At 36.2% G+C, this 16,949-nt stretch overlaps 1 protein-coding gene across 5 annotated transcripts in view; it reads left to right on the top strand.

Moving 5' to 3' along the window:
* Positions 1-16,949, top strand: part of GPR89A (G protein-coupled receptor 89A) — a 55,159-nt gene that overhangs the window by 18,355 nt on the left and 19,855 nt on the right. For all 5 annotated transcript variants that reach the window (XM_082367659.1, XM_082367660.1, XM_082367658.1 and 2 more), the window contains exons 6-10: positions 4,431-4,551; positions 5,199-5,279; positions 12,566-12,675; positions 14,601-14,689; positions 15,625-15,717. In XM_082367659.1, the coding sequence (XP_082223785.1) occupies positions 4,431-4,551; positions 5,199-5,279; positions 12,566-12,675; positions 14,601-14,689; positions 15,625-15,717 (494 nt within the window). The remainder of the gene's footprint in view (positions 1-4,430; positions 4,552-5,198; positions 5,280-12,565; positions 12,676-14,600; positions 14,690-15,624; positions 15,718-16,949) is intronic.

The following is a 16,949-nucleotide window of genomic DNA, read 5'->3' as shown; positions in this document are numbered from 1 at the left end:
CTTCACCTCTTGTCTACCTGGAAAATACCTATTTATTCTTTTAGTATTCAACTCTTGTCAGTTCCTCTAAGAAGACTTTCCTGGCCATCATTAGGAGATGTTAATTGCTCCTGCCTCAGTGTACTTATATCACCTTTAAAACTTATGATTACTTGTTTCCAACTTCCTCGTTAACCTGTGAGCTCCCTGAGGTCAGAAACTACATCTTATTTATCTTTGTATCCTTAGTGCCTAACCTGGAACCTAGCACATAATAAGTGTTTAATACATATTTATTGAATTAGTGAATGAAAAAAAAAATTTTTGGTTCTCCAAGGTGGTAGATGAGCTCAAGAATGTAACACTCTGGGTAGGAATTTAGGATTTGCTAATATGGTCAGCATGCCCATGTCACTGTATGGAAAGATTTAGGGTAGAGAGGCCCTGATAATGTAACTCTTAAACTATTTCAAATAAACCCCCAGAGAGACAGATTTGTTTGTGATACTAGAAATGAGGGACAGTAGTTGTAAAAGGACCCCAGGGCTGCTTACAACGATAGCGCAAGCTCACATGCAGTCCAAAGATGTGACTCTGACACCTTTTTCCAGTTTTCTTCTTGTGAGCAGTTGGCTCACGTGACCAGTGCAGCCAGACCATGCCCAAGGGGAGATGAAGACCATCACATCTATCGTACCTTTCTCCATCCCTTTTTTAAATTCTGTAGGAATGTCCTGAAGAATACACCGAGAAGAAGAGCTAAGAAGATAGTTTCAGTATTAGTCTTTCTTTTGTGCTCTGGTAAATAAGCATTTTGGTTTTATTTCTGAATGTTCAAGCATCTAATTAATTTGACCCAGTAAGAGAAATAAGTAGGAAGAAAAGTTTAGGCAGTGACTGAGAAGCAGCCAGGTACCTTTTTAGAGCTTTCCCAGGACTCTCCCAACAACCAATATGGTTTGTTGCTATGGAGACCACAAAATAACTATAAGACCCAATCTTTACCTATATGAAAAAATGTCTGTGAAAGTATTCCTTGTGCAGTGCCTGAACCTAGGAAGGTTGGAAGACATTCCCTAGTGGGAAAGAGTAAGAGAGAATAAGAAATCATATGAAGCTAGAAGGAATCTCTGTGAGTAAATAGCAACAGTGAGATGGTCTTCTGCAAGTCACTTATCCATCTGACTTTCCATTTATGAGCTGGAAAACAAGAATTATAACAATTAACCTTTACTTCATAGAAATGCTGAGATTAAGTAGGTAGTATCTAAAGGTACTTTAAACCAGAAAAAGATACTTAGTAAAGGGACATCACCTTTATTAAGAGAATAAAAGGAGAGGGGACTTTTTTTTCAGTTTTTTATGTTTAACAACCTGTATTAATCCCTTGGATTTTTTTTAATGTTACTGGGCGATAATAATGTACCCACAGTCAACAAACATTTGTTGAACACCTTCCATGTGCCAGGCAGTAAGAAAAGCAAAGATCAATAAGACATGATTCCTTACTGTAAAGAGAATACAAATTCAAGAGATATGTGGAAAGTAGCATCAACAGAATTTGGATGAGGATTTATTCATTCATTTAACATTCTGTAAATATTTATTGAGCACCTAGTTTATATTAAGTGCTAGAGATACAACCATGAACAAAATAAACTTGGTTTCTGCCCTCATGAAACTTACGGTCTAGAAGGAGGGACTAAACAGTAAATTGGTAAATATATAAACACATAGTTGCCAATTGTGATTATTGTCATCACGGAGCAAACAGGTTGCTATGATAGAGAATAATGCAGATAAGGATATCAAATTTAATGCAAGTCCTTAACGTCAACCTTTCTGAGGAGGTGGTATTCAAGCTGAGATTTAAAGGACAAGATCAAAGGTAGACCCAGCAGGAAGGCACAGGAAACATCATGTAAAGCCCTGAGGTAAAAAAGACTGGTGTATTCAAGAGTGAATAAGAGACAGAATGGAGACTAGTGGTATAGATTTTTTATTTGGGTGACTAGATAGTTGATGATGTCATTTGCTGAGATAAGTAATACAGAAGAAGGAAGATAATTTTAGTTTGGGATATGTTGAATTTGAGTTGCCTGTGTGCATCTAAGTGATATTCAGTAGGTAATTGGATACACGAGTCAGGAACTTAGGAAAAAGGTATGGATTTATCTGTCCTCTTGGAGATAATTTCAGGAATCTGAAAAGTTAGACATCAGCTAAATGCCATTAAGTGAAACTGGGGAAACAGGCAAGATCACCCTAGGAAAATGTATAGACAGAAATGAAAGAAGGAATTCTGGCCCATGCAGAGCAAAAAAAAAGACCAAGAAAAAGCAAGTAGAGAAGGAAATGGGAAAACCAAGGGAAATTGTGGTATGAAAGCCAAGAAAGGAAAATAATTTTAAATAAGAATGATTCAATGTCATAAATGATTAAATAAAACAAGGATTGGAAAATGTTGTTGAATTTTGCAACCAGAAGAAAATTCGTGACCATATTATAATAATGGCTAAGAGTCCAAGCTCTAGAGCTAGACTGTTTGGGTTTGAATCCTGACTCTGCCCCTTGTTAGCTGTGTGGCCTTGACTAAGTTACTTGACCTCTCTGTGCCTCCATTTCCTCACCTATAAAATGTGATATTCAATAATATCCACCTCATAGGGTTGTTATGAGGATTAAATTAATTGTAAGTAGAATACTTAAAACAGTACCTGTTATATAACAGGTGCTTGGTGAGTGTTACCTATTCTATTGCCATTACAATTATTAATGAAAGTACTTTTATTAGGTGTAGAAGAATGGGTTAAAAGCTGAATTGCAGCCAATTGAAGAATAAATGGAGGTGAAAGAAGCTTGGCTATTAAGGGGTAGATAGAGAGGATTGGTAACTAGATGTAAACTCAAGGCCAAGGACAGACTTTTTCTTAGGAAACAGACTTGAAACTGAAAAGAAAGAACCAGCAAAGGAGGAAAGATTGAAGATACGAGAGATAGAGGACAGGAAATGGAACAAGATTTTGGAGGAGGTGGAAGGGGAATTAGATCAAAAGCGCAGGTAGAAAAGTCTTAGCTTCGGACACCATCTTGTTCTGAGGGGGGCAAGTTGGAAGGATGATTACAGATGTAAATATTTATAGTAGAATGAAGGTAGTTTATGTCTTATAACTTCTTTCTTATATAATAAGCACATTAGCTAAAAAGAACAGATTGGAAAAATGAGTTAAAGAGTATCTGCTGAGGGGTAGGGGGAGAAATGGCTGACCAAGGGCGAGAAAAGGATTCCTTAGTAGTGTGTGATTTCTGTTAAGACTGGAGACCATACACCTGTAATGGCATCAATGTCAGTATGCATTCTAGCAGTTTGGGGCAGCTCAGTCATGGGCACAGGGAAGGCAGAGTGTTAGACTGATCCAGAGTTGGGAGTTTGCAGGACCAGTGCTTCAGGAGGAGAGTAGAGGACTGAAAATCCTGGAGAGAGAAGTTAAAGCAAACAAGCTTGGAGTCCAAGCTCAGCAAAGAAGGAAATGGAAGGTCGGAGGAGGCAAAAGACTAGAGACCAGCAGTCATAATGACCTCTAAAATGGTGTAGTGGAAATACAGGCACAAGAGGACTCAAATATTGGAAGTTCAGCTTCAAAGCTAGTAGAATTCCTGAACGGCAGCTCTGGCATTAGGCCTTAGGAGTGGTTGGCTGAAGTGATTCTATCCTAGAAATAAGAAGTGAAAACAAATTTAAACTAGTTTTTTCCTGTGACACCAAACTTCCTGAGTTATTCTTAGCATTGCTTTCTCTCATATATCCCCAATACATCAACAATAGCATTTATTTTAACTACCAAGTTGATTTTCAGCCTTCTCAAATAATAGGAAACTATTGATAATTAGAATACAACTGAGTATCTAAAACTCACGTACTTACATTTGAATTACTCATTCTATAAATTCAGCCCATTTATTAGATGCATTATGTGCGTATTGATGGCAAAAATGAATAAGACAAAGGTAGGTAAAGAGCTTATGACATTAGGGGAAAATGTATAGATTGAAGTTAACTATAGTAAGAAGTGGTATCTGCTCTTTATACTTTTCCAGCAGATTTGCTTTCCTAATTTTTTTGCCAAACCTTTTACTAAAAGTACTACCTTACTTTGTTAGAGTTCACACTACCTTGAATAAATAGACAATAAGTGTTATTTATAATTGTAGTTATTATTTTACTATTACCGTTACCCAAGAATAGAGATGGCTCTGGAAGCATTTGGGATAAGAAGAAAATCAATAGACATATTTATTAGAGAAAAATCTACATATTAATAAGTAAAATTTAGCTTATGTAAGTTAGCTAAACGTAATGGTTGCTGTTTTCAGTGATGTCCCCTTTCGCTGTGCAGATGAAAGCCGTTTTGCCTGTGTCACCTGGCATTGATGTGCTTTGATATTTTTAGGGATCTTGTCCATAGAACAACTCATCAGCCGGGTAGGTGTGATTGGGGTGACTCTCATGGCTCTTCTTTCTGGATTTGGTGCTGTCAACTGCCCATACACTTACCTGTCCTACTTCCTCAGGTAACAAGAGTTTTGTCTCTTTCCTTTTTTCCCATTACTTATTGAATACGTATGTCACATCATGCCACCATCATTAATACTTAAACATTAGATCTATGACACTGCCTTTTTATTCCTCTCTGTCCTTATGGGCATTGACCTAGGAATCTTTCAAATAAGTCTTATCACTTACATTGCTTGCCCTTGTTATTTGTCCTACATTTATTTATTTTTAAAATGGCAATTTCAGTGTTACCTTCTCCACCCCCTTTTCACCCCCACTTTTTAAAGACACATTTTTAGTGGACAGCCATGTGAGCTAGTCTCAACTTCAGCAAATCAGTTCCTCCCAGAAGTAGAACAGTAGCTGACAATGCCAAGTTAAAACTGTACATACACGTATATCCTAAATGTCACTGGATCAAAGTTAAGCAAGTCTATAAGAGAGCTAGTTTCCTTCCACTTCCCTGAGGCTTCAGAAGAATTAGCTATTAAAAAATGACAACAAAAGCATTTTTGCTTATTATAGTTATTTTAATATTCCTCAGAAAAAATATAGTTCCTTGAATTATAGGGTAACAATTGAGGTTTATGTGTTTCTCCAGCTGCCTTGTATTATGCCCAGGAATGGAACCCAAAACTTTGCTAACAGCTTGTGCTTATTATAGGAATGTGACTGACACAGATATTGTAGCCCTGGAACGGCGACTACTCCAAACCATGGATATGATCATAAGCAAAAAGAAAAGGTAAGATATCAGCACATTAATGCTGTTAGAATTTCTCAACAAGGAAATTTGACATGAATTGGTGGTAACAGGGAATTTTATCTCATTTCATTTTTAAGTTAGGGAACCATCAAAGACTTAGTGTCTAATCTTATGTGAAAGAAAATTTTCAAATCCAACCTTAGTTCCTAACTTTAGATAAATTCTCTTGAGATAAATTTTAGAATAACTTTTATATTTGAGGGTGTTCTACACTGGATGTTTTAAAAGTCTATTGTGCTGCATTTTTACAAACTTTTTCATGCCTTATTTCAACTTCCCTTTCTCCAACTACTTTAAAAAATCCTTCAAGTCTTCCAGCTATTGTTGTTGTTTTTACTATTTAAAAAGTACTTTTAAAATGTATGTTTTTGAGGTGGCATTTCTAGAAATCTGTATCACAGTGGGTAAAAGCATAGGCTCTAGATTCAGACTATCTGAATCTGAATCTTTGGCCTACAACTCACAGTGTGACTTTGAGCTAGTTGCCTTATTTCTTTATGTCTTGGTTTCCTTATCTGTAAAATGGAAATAATAATAATGAGTTGACTAACATGTAGAGTTCTTAGAACAGTGAACTATACATAGCCAAGGAAAACTATCTGACTTATTAATAATCTCGGCAGGACAATCAATTGGTTTTAATACTTTGCCTTTATTTATTCATTCATATAGTCATTGACTTAATAATTATATAGAAAGCCTACTTTATGCTAGGCACTGTACTAAATGCTGAATACTCCATAGAGATAGAATGATGAACAAGGTAATCAGTTCCTACCTTCATGAAGCTTATTGGTCTACTGATTTTATTAGAGTTATTAGTACTCATATAAAAATGATGTCACAGAAGTTTTAAATTGCATGAGTGTTTTTCCATTTCATGTTTCTTCTTTCAACACTTTACTGTAGTAAGATACATAATCAAGTCAAAGAAGACTTAATATAAGAGAGAACAATAGACATTAGAATGATAAAGAGGTCCAGATTCACCAACTAATTATTTATCTCCATTTGTATACATCTTTACTAAGGGAGTGGAAGTAGATACACATGTGTATACATTTGTTTACTTATATATGTTTTGTTCACATTCATGCTCTACAGTTTATTTTACATGAATGAATATGAATGTAGATTTTTAGAATATAACAACAAGAGCAACATTGTTCAATATTAAAAGATACTTGTATAGGAACATACTACTTTGATTCCCATGATCATTCTCCCTTGTACTATATTTATTTTATTCATATAGAGAGATGAATATAAAGTCATGACCCATGTCATTGTGGATGTGCACTTTTAAGCCATTTTATCATTAGTCATGCTGAGGAATTGGCTCTGATCTATACATGTACCCCTATAGACCTTGTTAAGTCAGGATCTGGGATGGTTTGTGGTCCTGCAGTAGGTCTTACTAATTTGAGTGGCTCTCAGAAGAATCAGCCTCCCAACTTGACCTAATTATCACAGTTCTTTACCCAGTGGAGCTAACAGGGCAGATAGACAGCTAACATGACAACACTGCAACCTTTGAGGTTCATACAATGTCCTTGCTATTTACCAAAATATTGAAAAAATGTTTTCAGAAACACTCATAGTTGCAGAAGAGTAGTGACCAGAAAACCATCTTTCAATTTAACAGCAGAGGGCCCTAGTGAGATGACATACACAAAAAATAGCATGTTATGTACAGAAAAGTTAATGGTTGAAAATGGGGGCAGGAAAGAGGCATACTATCTTCTCACTTGGAACACTGAATAGAGGATAAGGTTTATAGTATTTGGAAAATATTCATCAAAAACCTAGTTCAGATAGTATGAATATGCTGAGTTAGTGATCAAAGCCTTTCAGCTTTTTTCAGTTTGAGAGAATTAAGTGACCTGTTATTTTGCTTTATTTTTCTGTTGACTTAGATTTTAAAGCTTTTGTTTTGGAGATCTATGATATAACAAGTATAGTCTCTTTTCACAAACAATATTAGTTTTGAAATTGTAGTTTTGTAGAAGATAGAGAATACAGTTATGCAACTACACACCATGGTATAAGGAAAAGAACTTGAACTAGACAATCACTTTACAAGAAACTTGTTAAGTCATCTTGAGCAAATACTAAACTGTCTCAGTTTTCTCATTTGTAAAATGGTGGGGTTAACTAAAGGGTCTCTAGGATCCCTTTCAACCCACAAATTCTGAATTTATACTTTTTCACACAGCTTATGACATACAAAAACAAAAAACCTAGAGTACGTAGAGTATGTAAAAGTTAATGCAAGCTATTACTATGAGGAAGAACCTTATCTCTACCCTTGGATTAGAAACAGGAAATATTGTTAAAAACAAATATTCAAAGGCAATGGAAAATGAGCAGAGACAGGTAGAAATTTGAAAAGAGTGTCAGGTAACTGGACGTTTGTGGTTTTCTTGCCTCGGGGTGCTCTTCAACCACTGCCCACTCAAGTATACAGATTGATAGAGTTCAAATCAGCAGAGTAACTGGAAAATTTAAAGGGAAAATTTTGGAAGCAAGAGAGATGCGGAAGGACTGAGATCTACAATCTACATATAAACTCTGCCCAAATCCCTGCCTCATCACTAAACTATGCATGTGTAGAGGAAATACCAGAGAAGTAGGCAGAAACTAGAAAGGGGTCTACCCTTGAAAGGCAGCATTGCCTCTTAATGAGATTTGCAAGTTTGTTGTGTCTTTGACTGAGTGCATTGTCTGAACTGTATGTAAGTTAGACACATAACTTGGATGACAGAAAGTGAAATTCTTACTGGCTTGAGGTGTCAGAAGGTAGAACTCAAGACTGGAAAAGCATTAGAAATTTAGGAGGGATCCCTAGAAACAAAGGGACCACAGAGAGGGTAAGCAAGGCCTAAAATCTGATTATAAAATCTGCCCAAATTCTTTGTTGACCACTAACCTGCTCAGGCTCAGAGGAAACCACCAGAGAGTCGGGCTAAAGAAAGAGCCTCTAAGAGTTGAAAAACTGAGTAGAAACGTCAGTTACTGCACACAGTAAGTATGACAGTTTCACATTTCGAGTCCAGGTAAATTAACTGCTTACTAGAACAAAAAAAGAGCAGTCCTCAGAAAAATAAAACAGATTCCAAAACCACTAAAACGTAATACCTACAATGTCAAGTTTTCAATCAGAACTTACTAGACATACAAAGAAACAGAACTGTGCAACCCATATTCAAGATAAAAAGCAACTAACAGATACTTAACTCCAGGGGACCCCAGATAACAGATTTAGCAAACAGACTTGAAAGCAGCTATTATAAATACATTCAAAGAAATGAAGGAAGCATAATATTAATTAGTGAACAGAAAAGGAGTCTCAAAAGAGAAATACAAACTATATTTTAAAAAAGAAACAAAAGAAAATTCAAACCTGAAAACTACAGTGACTGAAATGAAAATTTTACTATGTAGGCTTAGCAGAGTTGAGATGGCAGAAGAAAGAATCAGTGAACTTGAAGGCAGATCAATAGAAGTTATTCAGTCTGAAGAATAGAGAAATAAAAGATGGAAGAAAAATGAACAAAATCTCAGGATGAAGCAATATCAAGCAGTCTAAATACTTGTAGTTGGAGTCCTAGAAGAAGGAGAAAGGGGCCAAAAAAGTACTTGAAAAAATAATGGCCAAAAGCCTTCCAAATTTGGTGGAAAACATTAATTTACAGATCTAAGAGGCTTAAGTAGGGGAACCACAAAACTACACCTAGGTTCATATAGTCAAATTGCTAAAAGACAAAGACAAAGAAAAAATCTTGAAAGCATCAAGAGAAAAATGACAAATATAGGGGGGCAACAAAAAAAGTAATGGTTGCTGAACAAGGTTGCAGGATACAAAGTAAACATACAAAAATTAATTGTATTTTTATATTACTAGAAATTAAAAATACAGTACAAATTACAGTCACTCAAAAAAAATGAAATACTTAGGTATAAATCTAACACAACAAGTACAGGACTTATATGCTGAAAACTATGAAGTGCTGATGAAAGAAATCAAAGGTCTAAATAGAGAAACATACCATGTTTAATAGATTGGAAGACTCAACGTAGTAAAGATGTTAATTCTCCCCACATTGATGTACACGTTTAATGTAAGTCATTTCAAAATCCCAGCAAGATTTTTTGTAGATACACACAGAATTATTCTAAAGTTTATATGGAGACACAAAAGTACTAGACACTTTTTCAAAATAGCTAAAACAATTTTGAAAAAGAAAAATGAACAGTATCAGTCTATCTGATTTCAAAACTTATTATACAACTATAATCAAGGATTATATTGGCAGAGGTATAGACACATAGACCAAAGGAGCAGAATAGAAGACTCAGACCAACAGAAAAATGCCCAACTAATTTTTTACAAATTTGCAAAATCAATTCAGTGGAGGAAAGATAGGCTTTTCAACAAATGGTGCTTGAACAATTGGACATCCATAGATTTTTTTTTAAATGAATCTCAATCTAAGTCTCACACCTTATACAAAAATTAATTCAAAATGTAAAACTATAAAACTTGGTAGAAAAATAGGAGAAATATTTGAGATCTAGGGCTACACAAGAGTTCTTAGACTTGACACCAAAAGCACAATTCATAAAAGGAAAAATTGATAAACTGGACTTCATCAAAACGAAAAAATTTCACTGTGAAAGACCCTGCTAAGAGGATGAAAAGAGAAATTACAGACTGGGAGAAAGTATTTGCAAACCACATATCTGAGAAAGAACTAACTTTCAGAACTTAGAGGAAAAAAAAAAAAAAATCAAACAGTCCAGTTAGAAGTTGGGCAAAAGACCTGCACAGACATTCACTGTACACGTTGTATAAATGGCAATTAAGCACATGAAAAGGTTTTTAACATCATTAGCCATTAGAGAAATGCAATTAAAACTGTGAGGTATTACTATATACCTATTAGAATGACTAAAATAAAAATTAGTGACAACAACAAATGCTAGTAAGGATGCAGAGAAACTGGATCACTCATACATTGCTGGTTAGAATGTGGAATAGTATAGTAACTCTGGAACACAGTTTAGCAGTTTCTTAAAAAAACAAAACATGCAACATTACACAACATAGCAATTGCATTCCTGGGCACTTTTTCCAGAGGAATGAAGACTTATCTTCACACAAAAATTTGTGCCTTAATGTTTAGAGCAGTTTTATTCATAGTAGCCAAAAATGGATATAATCCAGATATCCTTTAATGGATAAATGGTTAAAGTGTGGTTTATCCATACCACAGAATACTGCTGAGTAATAAGGAGTTATGAACTACTGATAGATGCAACAACCTGGATGAATCTCCAGAAAATTATGCTGAGTAAAAAAGCCAATCCACAAAGGGTACATACTGTATGATTCTATTTATATAACATTTTTTAAATGACAAAATGGAAGTGGAAACAGATTCGTGGTTGCCAGGGGTTAAAGAAGGGCTGGGGCTGGGAGGAGGGAAGTGGGCTATACAAGGGCAACATGAGGGATCCTTGTAGTAATGCAAATGTTCTGTATTTTGACTCTATAAGTGTCAGTATCCTGGTTGTGATATTGTACCGACAAGATTTCCACTGGGGAAAGGTGGGTAAAGGGTACATGGTATCTCTGTATTTTTTTTATAACCCCATGTGGATTTACAGTTATCTCAAAAGAAAATGTTTAATTAAAAAAGTAATTGCTGACTTCCAACCAGAAGCGATGGATACCAGAAAACTGTAGGATGGCGTATTTAAACCATAGTAGACATTTTTCAGCTTCTTTATGTGCAAACTACCACCAAGTACATACTTCTTCTAGTGATTACCTCTTTGCCTGTTGTGGGACCACAATGCAGTGTCTGTCATCTTTACGTGTTCAAGAGGTTCCACTCCACAGCCAGTCATTATGTTTATTGTATTATAGACATTGAAACTAAGGACAACAGAAATGTGCTTCTGTGCGCCCTATCCCCCCTGCCTTCCTTTAGTCCAGCATGGTATGTTGATGTAAATGAGTGAGATAGAACCTCTTCCCTTTTGCTCCAGCTTTCCCAACTATGAAAATAGGAAAACTAAGACTTCTGAGTCTTGCCAAGTCAAAATCTCCCTAGGTCTGAGCCTCTTCTTGGTTGTTCTACATCTTCCAATAATGCTGAGTTACAGTGAACATGTGTAATTAAAGGAAAAGGCAGAAGGAGCTAATACAACTTGGGAGCTATATTCCATTTACTCAGTATCCCGGTAAAGGTCATTTTAAGGAGGAAACAGTTAAGTCATTGTGGCTAACACACTTAATATTCTTTATTGTTAATACCATTTCAGCCAATGGCTTAAAGAATTTAGCCCACAAAATTACCATTTGGTATTTGGTACCATTGGTTCCATTTGTATTGGTCCTAACCATGAATACCAATGCTGCTTCTTTATCCTTACCACTTCTATCTCTTCTCATCCTTTTGAGTTTAACCTTGAGTTAAATTTTTCTTTAGTTCTACAACTCTTTTTATTAGACTCATTCTGGTTTATTTTAAGCCTGTAGGCCTTGGCCTATTGTACTCTTCAAGTAGCCATTTATGCACAAATGATCTGTTTTTCCTCACAAGGACCCTATTCTATGTGGTGGGCTGGAACATGCCAGCAGCCACCACTGAGGCGGTAGGTCCTTCCACAGACTGACAGGACAAGAGGAAGGACAAGTTTTCCATTGATATATTTGGTAGTAGGGGGAGACTGTCATTAAAGGGAGAATAGTGTTTTAGAAGAAGCCAGGTTTATGTGATTTTCTGGGGTTTTTGTTTGTTTGTTTGTTTTTCTTCTGTCTGCTTTTAAAAAGGAAAGAAAAAAACATTTATTGAGTTCCTACCCTGTACCTGATCCTTTAGCTAGGCATGTTAGCTATTGTTTTATTTTGTTTTTAAATGATAATGGTAATAATTAAATATATTATTTCATTGATCTTCACAATCATCCAGAGATGAGGAGATGACAACTCTAAGGTCTCACAGTTTCCAAGTGGTAGAGCCGGTCCTCAAATTTATTGCCTACTCCAATTCTGTGCTCCTTCACCTATTCCACATTCCTTCCGGGAGTGTATGCTTTTCCCTCAATTGTAAGCTGTGGGAAAGTGGGACTCCAGAATTCGAATCCTTCCCCGAACAGCTCAGCAAATGAAAGGAGCAGTGATGAGACTGGAAAGCGGATGAGAATGGACTACGAGGGTCCATGCTTCCTTGCTGAGGTTTTATATTTTATTTCAGGATGGCAGTGACACGGAGGACTATGTTCCAGAAGGGGGAGGTGCATAACAAACCATCAGGATTCTGGGGAATGATAAAGAGTGTTACCACTTCAGCCCCAGGAAGTGAAAGTATCCTTTATCCCTCTGCTTGATTCTTTTTCTCAATTCTGGACCAAGGGCAGAAGAAAAAATAGTATTGGGATATTCTCTTCTAAGATACCTGACTGCATCAGAGTTCAGCTGGCCAGGGCTGGGCTTAGGAAATACAATGTGTACAGTCATCTTTCCAACAGCCATAGAAGATCATAAAATAATAAAACCATTGTCTTTGAACTGAAGGGGTCCTAACATGTCAGTCTTTCCATTTTACAGATGAGAAAATAGACCCAGAGAAGTTAAGTCACACAGTGGCTTGTGGCAAAGATTAAGACCAGAACTGTGGTCTCCTCAGTTCTTTCCACTACACTATTGTATTTCCCACCTCTGAAAAACCACCACAAAACAATGGCTCCCCCAAATGGATGGTTTGTATATGGGATTGTAAGGGCCCATTTCTAAAGCAGTCAGTTTTAGAAACAAACAAATTTTAAGCAGCTCTGTATCTCCAGTGACTTTTTGGTTTAAAGAATCAAGGAGATTGGGATAATGGACTTGTCTTGGCCCAGCTGGTTGCAGTGTTAAACTGATTCCCAAATTGAGTAACCAAATCTCTTTGTGGCTACCAGGTTATTAAGCTGGAACTTGGGGTGGGGGACTAGAGGTGAAATAGCATATTCCTGCTTCATTTTCTGGCCTGAGGAAGAACAAATTCCCCTGTGCCTCAATTGGAGGAAAAGAATGTAACCTATTCTTGCTATAAATTATGATATATCTTTCTGGTGTGAAATGCAGGTAAGAATTAGAAAAAAAAAAAAAAAGTAGGATGACCACAGGAGAGAGAAAAAAAAGATGACTTTAAATTCATTTCTCGTCTCCTATTTCCAGACAGGGTGCTAAGGGGTAAAATGATGAGCAGAGGATAGCCTCTCTCCTCAAGGAGCTTACTGCCTAATCATGGAAGAGCCAAACGTGTAACTCATTAAACCGCGTTATTCAGTGGCCTGGACCATGCCAACAGCAGCCACTACTGAGGAAGGAGCTGAAGGGCATTTGCTGATTTGGGTAATAGTGGAAAACTCACAGAGAGGAGGGAGGATTTGGATTAAAGCCAATGCTTCTGTTTTAGAAGGGGCTGTCTTTACTGTTTTTATTACTTAAAAATTCATAAAGGCCAAAGTTCAGGTTTAAGCTTTCTTAGCAACACTAAGTCAAGTCAAAAAAGTATCAGGATTATTTAAGATCTCTGAGTCCTTTCCTAAATGGAGAGGATAATCACACGACCTCACTGAGTTCTTCGAAAGTGGCATAGCGTAATGGAAAGAGCAGGCCTTGGAGTAAGGCAGATCTGACTTTGCTTCCATGCCTATTAGCTGTGTGACTTTGAGCAAGTTATTTGACTCTCTGGGCTTTACTTTCCTTATCTGCAAAATGGATAATAACACCTATCTCATGGGATTGTTGTAAATAATAGAAGATAATATCTGTAAAGAACTAAAGAAGATAATGTCTATAAATCCCAGCCTGTATTAGAACTCAGTAAACATTAGTTCCCTTCCCTAACATTGTATTTATTCAGATATTTCAGGAGAAAACTTTGCTATATTATAGGTGTTTTTCTTACTATGTAACCTTTTGAGATTCCAGAGATTACATTTGACTTAATCTAACTAGATAAAGCAAAGATAAACAGAACCATCTCTCTGAGCCACTTGAGCTAGTGAGAAACTGAGTGGTAGGTGGTTGGTGGGGATGCTCTTGATGGAAAAGCTTTTATACACCTGTGTCTGAGGTTGGAAAAATTGTTCTAAAGTAGTACTGCTGGCTATAAGCAGGAAATTGAAAATACGGGCAGTTCCTGGGACCCACTGTAGAAGAAACCAAAAGCATATGCTTTCTTCATTGCTATTCCTTGAAACTTCTATGTGATTTAAACCTTGATGCCCATTTTGTGCCAGATCTTACTCTTATTCAACAGGAAGTGGATGCTTTGGAAGAACTAAGCAGGCAGCTTTTTCTGGAAACGGCTGATCTATATGCTACCAAGGTACAGAGCAAGGAAACTGAAGTGTGGTTTTTACTAATATGATTGAAGAGAGAACAAGACTGAATAGCTTTTTAGCATCCTCTATGGCCAAGCCATGTAAGAGGCACCTCATAGCTTTAGTATCAGCCATGAAGCACTGATGGCTGCACTCTTTGTGACATTGCTCCTACAGTAGCAAAACCCTTAATGGAACACTCTCAAAAATAGAAAGTAGTGGGATAGTCAGAAGAGGCTTTTAATCATCTAGGAAGGTGGCACACACCACTTCCTACTGATGATCCAGGATCAAGAGGGTAGCTCCTGTGGTAGCTCCTCTATTTTTTATTCTCTTGCAAGTTAGTAATAGTGTAAGAGCAGTAAGACACCAATCTGCCATGGTCTAGCCCTATTTTAAAGGATCCGGATCAAGAAGGGACCTAACTACAAGAAGTAACTTTCCTTTGTACACCTAAAATGCAATGTAATTTAAATATGCAAAATCTATTAGTTAAGGTTGTTCAAACTATTTTAATCCTTTTTGAGGATTACTTCACAGGAATAGCCATGTAGGATAGAGGTAAACATAGGCTTTGAAGACAGATAGACCTGAGCCTAACTTCCCTTACTCACTAGCTCTGCAACCTTAATCAAGTTATTTAGCCTCTCTAAGCCTCTGTTTTCTCATCTGTAAAATTAAAGAGAACATATCTCATAAGAGTTGTTATGAAGATTAAAGTAGATAATGCATGGAAGGTGTTTATCCTAATTTCTGGCTTAAAGTAATCATTCAATAAATTTTTCCCACTACTACTATTACTGTTATTTTAATATTATTATTATTACCATGTGTGGTTTTAATTCTTAGCCTGAACAGTGATTCATAGAGGCAGGAATTTTGTGGAATATAAATGTAATTTTGCTGAGACTAACCATGTTTTGTGTTTGTTTTCCCTCAGGAGAGAATAGAATACTCCAAAACTTTCAAGGGGAAATACTTTAATTTTCTGGGTTACTTTTTCTCTATTTACTGTGTTTGGAAAATTTTCATGGTAAGTATATTATTTTTAATTGTCAGGATTTAGGTGATTTTCCCTGGTAATGGCAGAGAGAGAAAATTGGGTTCGGTTGAGGCATTGAACTAAATTCCAAATCCAGTTGAGTCAATAGAAAATGTGATCTTTCACATCTCTGAGCCTCATTTTTTCACCCTCTCCTTTTTGGGTCACCTAGAAGAGGGAGGTTGCGTTTTTCTTCTCTCAGAAATCATGAATAAGTTCTTAGATTATGAAATATATGAAGAGTGAGTATTGAAGTTTCTTATTTTACACGCTGCTTTCCATATTACGCATGAGTACGTGACTGTATATAACGCAATTCCTACCTTCAGCTCAGAATAGAAACCACCTGTCCTTTTTAATAATCTGTATATAACCCAAAAAGTAAATTCTAAAACATATTTCTACAGATAAATTCATCTTCTGTGCTTACAGCTCTTATTCTTTTTTTTTTTAAACATCTTTATTGAAGTATAATTGCTTTACAATGGTGTGTTAGTTTCTGCTTTATAACAAAGTCAATCAGTTATACATATACATATGTTCCCATATCTCTTCCCTCTTGCATCTCCCTCCCTCCCACCCTCCCTATCCCACCCACTAGGTGGTCACAAAGCACCGACAGCTCTTATTCTTTTGTGGCTCTCCCTTAACGCTCTATTCTTCATGTGCATTTTATGTACTGCATTATTTGTCTTTACTTGTGACTCATCTGCAGGTATTAATGGATTTCAGTGTGATTATAGAAAAGGCTGATTTGACGTTCTAGTTTGGTGACTTTCCCACTGGGGCTGTGCTTGTACAAAGAGGAGCTTTGTCAGCTTGTTAGTTAATTTTGATCAGTGTAGATGAATGGAGGATTCTGGATTTAACAGATCTAATGTTATAATAAATTGATGTTAATACCCATTCAGATGACGTTTTTAAATCTTGATTCATTCAGTGGGAGAGGATAAATGAAGATAGTGTATTCAGTTAACTAAGATACTAAAAGCTTTTTCTGAGATGCAGCCTTTAGGAGAGCATAACATTTTTAACAGCTTTATTGAGATATAATTGACATTCAACAAACTGTACATATTTAAAGTATACAATTTGGTAAGTTTTGATATATATATATATATATATATATATATATATATATATACCTGTGCAACAGTCATCACCACAATCAAGATAGAGAACATATCCATCCATCACTTCCAGAAGTTTCCTCAGGCCCCTTT

This window comes from Balaenoptera borealis (genome assembly GCF_965194805.1).
Source record: "Balaenoptera borealis genome assembly, chromosome: 1".
Classification (NCBI taxonomy): Eukaryota; Metazoa; Chordata; class Mammalia; order Artiodactyla; family Balaenopteridae; genus Balaenoptera; species Balaenoptera borealis.
Note: the sequence above shows the minus strand (reverse complement) of the source record. Positions and strands in the feature narration are given on the sequence as shown.